General features: G+C 42.9%; 1 protein-coding gene across 1 annotated transcript; it reads left to right on the forward strand.

Annotated features, from left to right (window-relative positions):
* The first annotated feature begins 2,765 nt into the window (after positions 1-2,765).
* Positions 2,766-6,794, forward strand: FSHB (follicle stimulating hormone subunit beta). The gene is made up of 2 exons (XM_066582208.1): positions 2,766-2,924; positions 6,505-6,794. Exons 1-2 carry the CDS (start codon positions 2,766-2,768, stop codon positions 6,721-6,723), a joined length of 378 nt encoding a protein of 125 aa, XP_066438305.1. The 3' UTR covers positions 6,724-6,794.
* Positions 6,795-9,161: the final 2,367 nt, after the last annotated feature.

Below are 9,161 nucleotides of genomic sequence, written 5' to 3' on the forward strand. Positions count from 1 at the left end.
GCCTTTGTCTCAGCAGATTTGGGCTGTGCCTCTCATGATCGTGGGGAGGGTTCAATTGGTTGGATAGGTGATAAATGATTGTTGTGGTATAACCCCTTTTAGGGAGTTTCCAGTGTTACATTGATAAGGCTCGATCATCATACAATGAAAAGTTTTGCAACTTTCTAATGTAGCCTTTCCGCTTGCTTTCCATTTTTTTTGAAACCCCATTGAAATCAATGGGGAAAAGACGGATTAGTTTTTTTAAGTTTCTTCGCTCCAAAAACAGAGTAGAGAGACGGAAACCCTAAACTGAGACCTTAATTAGGGGTGAAAACAGCTTAAGTTGGACAGGCGGACCACTGATACATTATAGCAATCTATTCGCACAGTAGAAGGCATTGTACTAATAATGTATCTACCTCACAGGATACAATTGTATCCACCTCTCAGTTATGAGAAGTATTATTGGGTCTGATGTAAGATTGTTCCCACTTACTGACTACACAAACAGAAAATGGTAAGGATAAAGTATATTAGGAAGTTCCAAAACATTTCATTATACAATGAATTAACTTAATTTACTCTTCTCAGGCTGTTCACTCGGAGGTTCCATCGAGATCCAATACTAGAGCAAGTCCTGCATGAAGGACATTTTTGTCTATAAAATGCCAGACAGCTGAACCGAAACCAAATGGACCCTTTTATAGTCAACGGGGCCCATTCAACACCATTCAGTTCCATTAGATTCGTAAGGGGATTATCCTTCCTACTCCGATAATGGAGCCGGAAAATGGAACCCCTGAATGCAGATGTGGACTGAACCCAACGTGTAACCAAATGGTTGCTGTAGCCTTTTTAATTAAATTAGTGGGATGTACTGCTTTATGTGAACCTATAGCAAATCAGTAAACATACCAGTGTAGGACTTAGGGTGGGTTCACATTTGCACTCAGGGGTTCCGGTTTCCTTCTCAGGAAAGGGGAATCCGTTGGCCGAAGGGGCCAGTTTTATGACGGAACCAAGCAGCGCTGGACGGACCCCATTGGCTATAATAGGGTCTGTTCGCTTTCAGCTCTGCTACCCGGCTTCTAGTTGGAATTAAAAACTCTGTATGCAGCGTTTTTTCTTCTGGTATTTTGTCCCGGATCTTCAACAGAACTTCCGACCAGAGGTTCCAACGCAGATGTGGAATCACCTTAACACATTTTGTTATTTCAAATAATTCATTCCTGTAGTAATATTTCACTTGCTTCCGCTTTGACTAGATCTGTTCTATACATTTACATTCCGTTTCTAAGCCTAGAGACCCTAATAGAAGCGCGCAGCCCGTGAAAACTGCATACATTATTCTTGGTTTGCAAATTAGTTCTCCTCTAGAAGGAAAAAGCTGTCTCTCTAAGGTCTGTAAGCCAATGTCTGTCAGATTGAAGAGCCTTGAAACATGACCGGGGTTTTAGCCAACCCAAAAGGAAGAGACACCCATTTAATTAGAACCCCAAAACAGCTGTCTACAGATTGTGCCTCTTCTTTGTGCAGGACACTCTGGCTTAGCCAAATCCCTAGTTATATTAAAAGGGGTTTTCCATGAAAATACTATTAATGACCTATCCTCAAGAAAAGACATCAATAGTTGATCGGCTAGGGTCTACCACTCGGGACCACAGCCGATCAGCTGAGATGGCGTATGCTGACAGCACCAGTGTAGCATTGGAACGGAAGCCGCTGCTCTGACCCCTGCGTAGTGGCCAGCACTTGTAATTACAGGGGCAACTCCAATTGATTTCGAAGACCCCACTACATAGGGGTTGGAGCAGCGGCTTCCGCTCCATCCCTAGTGTATACCTACACTGTCTTAAACAGCAGACCCCGACCAATCAACTATTGATGACCTATCCTTAGTATTTTCATGGGTAACCCATGACTGAAGATGAGCAGTTTTCTCCTGTCTGGAAGAGAGATAACTTTCAGACTTTTTTCCCAGGAGCTTTGTCTGGCCTATAAGACTCCCTGTGCCAGCTGGTAGTAGTGAAAACTGAACAATGCCCCTCATTTACTATTGATAACCTGTCCTCAGGATAGGTCATCAATGGTTTATCAGCACTAGTCCAACACTCAGGATCCCTACCGATCCAGCCTGCTGTCAGTGCAGTGTAGTGGGACGTCAGCATCAGTGGTCAGTGCAGGAAGTGTAATAGATGGCTTCACTCCCATTGAAATCAATTGCACCGATGCCTCCTATTATATCTCCAGCTCCTCATTGTGAACATAGCCGAAATACAAGAAATTGCTCCTATTGATTTCAATGGGAGCAAAGCCAACTATTACACTTCCAGTCCTGACCATTGATGGCAATGTCTGGTCCCGCTCCATTGACAGTGGTCTGGAGTATCAACTGATCAATGGAGATCCCAAGTGGCGGACCTTGCCAATCAACTATTGATGACATATCCTTAGGATATGTCATCAATAGTAAAAGCCTGGAATATCCCTTTAAAGATAGCAAAATCTATTGAGGCTGAAAGTAATTCTAATAAGGATATTTATACAGGACAGATGTCTAATTGGAAAACAATTAGGTTGCACCAATCATTCCTTCTAGAAGTAGTGTTGATTTTGCGATATGCTGCATGTAGGCCACTAATGTATGTGTGTTTATGCCACCCATGAGTCACTTGCATGTTCATCTGGATGTAAATCTGTTCTGTTGCTAAGTATCCAAAATGTTTTGGCTTTTATAATTAGTCAGTGGGAAGTTAAAGCTATTTTGTACCATATTCCACAGAATGAAGAAGTTATTTCTATACGTGCTGGCTTTGTGTTGGAAGATAATTCCTTGCACAACCTGCGAACTATCTAACATTACCATTGTGCTGGAGAAAAAGGAATGCAACGCCTGTATCTCTGTAAATGCAACTTGGTGTTCCGGATACTGCAGCTCCACGGTGAGTAGGACAAGTCTACTATGTGTGGTCAGAAATGTTTGAGCAACTACACTGTACGGTACATGCATTAGACTCTAATCACACTGGTGTCATGGCTTTGATGAAAGCCATAGCTATATGACAGGTCCGTCCTACAATGCTATGCTATTCTTGATGTGAAAAATGGAAGAATCCCAGATAAAAGTCTTTAAAGGGAGCCTGTCATCACCTATGAGCACCATAGAACTAAGTTTATGGAAGTCCGTGCAACTGTCTGCAGAGATAAGTCAACTGCACAGCCCGCGTGATGACCATGGGTGACCTTGCAGGAACAGGGAACTGAGTGAGTATAAAAAGGACTTGTCCAATGAGCAACATAGCTTAGTTTATGGTGCTAATAGGTAGTGCCAGGTCTCCTTTAACCCTTTCCAATCCAATTTGTATCCTGGTTTTCCTAGGGGGCTTACTCTTTTTCTGCTGTTATACAATGGCGATATCTGCTGGCTAAAGCCAGTACTGCATGAGGTGACACGTTGTATAGGCTCCGACAGCAGAGAGGCTGGCAATATACAGTAAGAGAACCCCGACAGACGTCTTCCAACATCAGAGCTGTACAGCCTTAAATCATAATGTCTTTAGACGTCAGACAGTATATCGGAAAGGGTTAAAGTAACGGAAAGTAAAGTCGGGCTGAAACAGTTCACTTTCAAATTTCTTACAGAAGCAACTCAACAAGATCGAACCTAAACTAGCCAACACTGGGAAGGAGTTCAAGGCCTATTTCGGCCACTTAAGGACAGTCTCTTAAAGGGGTTGTCTGAGATAAAATATTTTTTACAGACGGGTCCCCCCAGTGTGTAAACATAATAAAAAGCTCATACTTGGCATTTCCAGCTCATCCCCAGGTCTTCTCACTGTCATCGTCTTTGTTCCATCCCGTAAATAGGCTGCTGTAGCCAATGACTTGACTCTGAGATCATCGCTGAACTCTGTTATTGGCTGCAGCGGCAGGTTTATGGGACGTCATAGGCTGACTGCAGACTCTAAACAAAACAGCACAGTGGAGAACCAAAGCAGCTGCTGGGGACGAGGGAGGATTGGGGAGCGGAGAGTATGAGCTCTATGAGTTCTTCAACATATTTATACAGTGGGGGACCCGTTTAAAAAAAAGATGTTATTGTGTAAAGGTCTAGGGCCAACTGGAGCCTACAGACGTTCCCGAGAAGCAAGCAGCATCCCTTGGTGTCTCACCCAACCTTAGTCTTCATGACTTGATGAAACAACTCACTCAGGTTCCACTTTACTGCATCAAAATTCAATGTTTTGTTCATTAGGAACTGCAATACCGGTTAAATTCACTGGGGGCAGTACTGCTTGAATGGATGAACAGGTAGTTGGGAACAATAAGAAGTCTTAAGTGCAAACAAACTTTGTCAATGACCGAACAGCTCTGGCTGGACTCACTGGAAGGAACATTCAGTATTTTTCTTGAGGAGGGTCAAGCGGATAAAGGGATACGGACCAAGAGCAGTTTAACTTGTCTTTTTGATCCCGTCTGCCTGCCGTAGTGCTTCCTTCCTTGCCTGTACAGACTAAGTCTGTTTTCTGGGATATGTAGTCTGTTGGAGTTGGGAAGACTCACAACTAGGAACCTAGGAGTCCTGTTCTCTCCACCATCATCCTACATTAAGATGGCGCTAGCTCCAATTCCGCCTTCTCCACAAGAATAAACGATCAATACAGTAATATGGGGGGGCCTCAGCATATATCCCTTCCACATACGCCCTTGCATATTGAATACAGTGATATGTAGTATGCATTGATAAAGCAGAACCAGATCCCACACATGTACATTCTACTAAAAGGCAAAAAGAGATATCATATAAATCGTAATGCAAATGACCTAAAATTTCCATTTTTTATGTACTTTCTTTTTAAATATAAAGGAGGTTAAAAAAATGTTCAGCAAATTATTTTTTAAAAATTTAAACTATAATAAATGTCCTTTACTCCACTCTATTTCTTCAAAAATTGCTCGGCGTGTATTCGCTCCGCTGGTCTTCCACCATTTACAGTTACTGGGGACCTTTCCTTACAAGCTTTTATACATATAATTGAGCTCATGAGGATTGGATACAAGGCTAAAAATGAAAGAGGAAACCTTGCCAGAATACTGGTAACCCTGTCACCGCTGTACTTGCTTATGCTTTCTGTTCTAGAGAGCTCTCTTAAAGGGGTACTGTACATTAAAAAGTATATATCGCAATAGATTTTGCAATTTTACATTGAGAATAATGACACTTTCTAATATTCACCTTTTTGATCCTTTCCCTGAAATATGGCAAAGATTTACTACCATAATTGCTTGCTCTCGGGTTTCCATAGTAGTGTTAAAGGGAACTTGTCATGACCTTTGAGCTCTATAAACTATGTTATGGGGCTCAAAGGTCAGGGAACAGGGTCATCTGAGATGCTTTATACTCACAAGTGCCCTGCTTCCAAGCTGTGTCCTCCCAAAGCTGCGTGACTCTTTTCAATAGGCTCTGTATGTACTCTTCCATTCATTTCTATGGGACAGCACATGCACAGAGCAGATGGAAAAGCGTCATGGTGCTGGTGCATACAGACTTCGATGGGACACTGGGCATCCGCTCAGTATATAACATCACTCCCTGGACACCCGGTTTCCTGAGCTATGAGCCCCATAACATAATTTGTAGAGCTCAAAGGTCATGACAGCTTCCCTTTTACAGAATAAAACCAGCCATATGCACTAGATAACTTGTGTAGCCAACACCTATATATATATCTGATAGTGTTGAGCAAACTGAACCAGTAGAACCCTGTTTCGGGGTAAACTTTGCTGAAAGTTTGATTCAGCATAAACCCAAACCGAACTTTTAGCAAAGTTGTACCTGAAACAGGTTCTACTGGTTCCATTTGCTCATCACTGGTCCCGAACACTGGTGTATAACACTGTCTAAGAGCCATAAAAGCCCTGAATTACATTTTCAAAGAATGTTACACAGGGCTCTTTAATGGTTATTAGTGTTACTCACCAGTTTTAGGGGTTTTGGTGAACTTCCAGTTTGGTTCATACTAATTCGGACCAAACTGAACCATTTGGAAACGTTCAGCGAACTAGCCGAACCAAAAACATTCTTAGCATGTAGATGACATTTCTAAAACCTCATCCACTTGTCCTCTACCATGATTTGCTGCATTTTTACCCGTGCAAATCCATAGGAAACATCCACAGCTTTTCCACCCTACATGGTCTTAACCCTTTGCAATCCAATTTTGGATTCAGAGTTTCCTAGGGGGTTTTCTCTTTCTGCCATTATACAATGGCACCATCTGTTGGCTAGAGCCAGTACTGAGGTATGGGAGATGCTGGAAAGGCCCCCAACAACAGAGGGACCAGTAATGTACAGTAAGAATACCCTGCTGGACGTCTTCTGACATCGGAGCTTTACAGCCTTCAATCGGAATGCCTTTAGACGTCAGACAGTGGATTGGAAAGGGTTAATTTGCAAAACTAGAACCAGTATAACATGACAATAACTGGTTGGATATAACATTTAATGTGTTTTTATTTCAGGATCCAAATTTAGAGGACAAGTCTGCAGAACAGGCGGTCTGCACATACAAAGAGATCGCTTATGAAACGGTGATAATCCCTGGCTGTCCCAAGAATGTAAATCCTTTCTACACTTACCCAGTGGCAATTGATTGTCATTGTGGACGGTGTGATTCTGAAACTACTGACTGTACAGTGAGAGGCTTGGGACCTACTCACTGTTCCCTCAGCCATGAATGAAAGAAGAAGAGTTTACCTTTATTATGTTCAATACGCAAGTCAAAATTATTGTATCTCAATTAAGGAGCAACTCCACCTAAAATAAAATTAAAAAATCTGTAAATTTAAGTCTTGGAGTAATCTTCTGCTGTGTAGTTAAAAAAACTTCTGACACATCATAACAAGATGCAAAAAATCAGTGGTGAACCGGCACCTGAGACCCCCACAATCACTAAAACAAAGGACAGAGTGCTCAGCTAAGTGTTATGCCCATTTGCCTGTGTTTGGCTTTGCTTGGTTGATGCTCAGTTAGGTGGGGATAGCAGAGCCTTATAAATTGTCTATGATCCATACATTACTTTACTCCCGTCTCTGAGGATCAGTCAAGCAGAGCTGAACCTAGTCAAAGGGGCACAACACTCAGATCATTGCTTCTGCCCCTTTGATTCAATGATCACTTGGGGTATCACAACCTAGACCCCTGCCAATTAAAACTAAAATGTCAAAAGGTTTGTCAAACAATAATTACCTTTTAAAGGAAACTTGTCAGGTATTTTATGCTGCACTCACTGAGAAGAGCATAAAGTAGTGATGGACATTCTGATTCCAGGAGCCTATTACGTATGGTGGAATGATGCTTAATTTTGATGCACTTATGATACATGTTCACATGGCTTAACTTGTATGGGTCACCAGAGCTCTATCAAATACCATTCACCTGCTTCATCTTGAAATAGTTGGCAGAATGGCTCAACCAGTGGCAGGCGGAATGCAGTAGTAAACTCCCCCATGAACTGTTGTGGACTTTGTTGGGTTGCAGAGGACTGCAAACAAAAAAGAAGGGGGGAATGTATGGGTTTAACCTTATTGATATGTCTTCATATTGTTAAACCTGTATGTGATACCACCACACCATTACACACTATCCATCTGCTTCATTTATATATTGAAGTGGCCAATCCCTCCACAGGATTGGTCTGGCTTTTGCAGCAGCTGATGAAAGATCCATCAGGCATATTCATGAGATACCATTCACCCCGACCCAGCCACCATGATTGATATCTTTCACAGTATGCAATGTAATAGCCAGAAAAAAGTCAATCACGACAGGTAAACAGGGTGAGTGGCTTCTCATAAATACACCGGATCAATCTCTCACCTCGTGATGCAAGAGATGGACCTGTCCTATGCAAGAGGCTGTCTCTTGAATATGTAAGTGCAGCAAAATTACACATCATTGCCCCATTAGTGGCAGGCTGCTGGTATTAGCATGGTTGTCACTACTTTAAGCTGCCCTCAGTAAGGACAGCATAAATTACCTCAAAGATTCCCTCTACCAATTTTATTCTCAGGTGTACCCATTTTGGAGAACTATGATGAGCACCAGAATTGCTCCAACAGAGGTTTTCAGTGGCATCCAGGTTTTTCAGCTTTTTAAAAAGGATTCTGTCATCCGATTCATGCTTCCTGGCAACAAGAACCTGAGACAAAGATGCCTATTGCCCCTGTGCGTGTTATATTCTGAAACGCTGCAGTGTTTCAGAATAAATGCACTTTGTTGTTTGCTGAGCTCCAAGTCACAGTGGCAGGCCTGAATTAGTAAAAATTGCCAGCATGCTAACTAATCAGTGGAATCTACCATGGGGGACGGGGGGGCTAAGGGTGATGGTCCACATTCCTAAGGGTGAGGCCTAAGAGTGTCCTCCGGGTGGGCCTGCCATCCACGTAGAATAGCTGGGGTTACTGATGGATGGAAGGAACATTGTATAGCGCCCTCCCTCTGGTCCTACATTATTCCCCTCCTCTTCTTTTTTCTCTATACTTCTCTCATGGGTAGAGAAACGTGTTGGAGAAGACGTCCCCCTTTCTTCCCTAAAGCCACCCTCAATGCAGTGTTGAGTAATGACGGACTGGCCAGTCAGTTAGAAGATTGGTATTACTTTCTCCTGCTGTAACAACACATGTCATTGTCCCTGAGTTCCTGTAGCTTCTGTTCCAGCCGGCAGACAACAGGGATGGTCATACTGATCAGTGCATCATAACAACTGACCATTTTGATCACTTCCCCAAAGTAGGCTAAAGCAGTAGACACATCTTTGATCTGCAGCCACTCTACAGGCATCAAGTGACCAACTTCCATACAATCCCTGCTAACGGCATACACCGTCTGGTACTCTGTGATCGCTCTCTGCTGCTGGCTTAGCCTCTGCAAAATATGGAACGTGAAATTCCACAGTGCAGGCACACACAAACTTGCATGGCTTAAGATTCACATGGCTCTGTAGGCCCAGACTGACATTAACAGCTTTTCGGCCGTGTGACTGCGCTTCCCAAGACATATTGTCACGTCTACTGGGCACACCTCGACGCAACATGGATGCAGGAGTGGTATCGTGTTCAAACCGGATGCACTGGCTGGAACACCAAAGCGACAGTGAACTGCATACTGGGAACTGGAC

The sequence above is a fragment of the Eleutherodactylus coqui genome, chromosome 11 (genome assembly GCF_035609145.1).
Source record: "Eleutherodactylus coqui strain aEleCoq1 chromosome 11, aEleCoq1.hap1, whole genome shotgun sequence".
NCBI classification, from domain to species: Eukaryota; Metazoa; Chordata; class Amphibia; order Anura; family Eleutherodactylidae; genus Eleutherodactylus; species Eleutherodactylus coqui.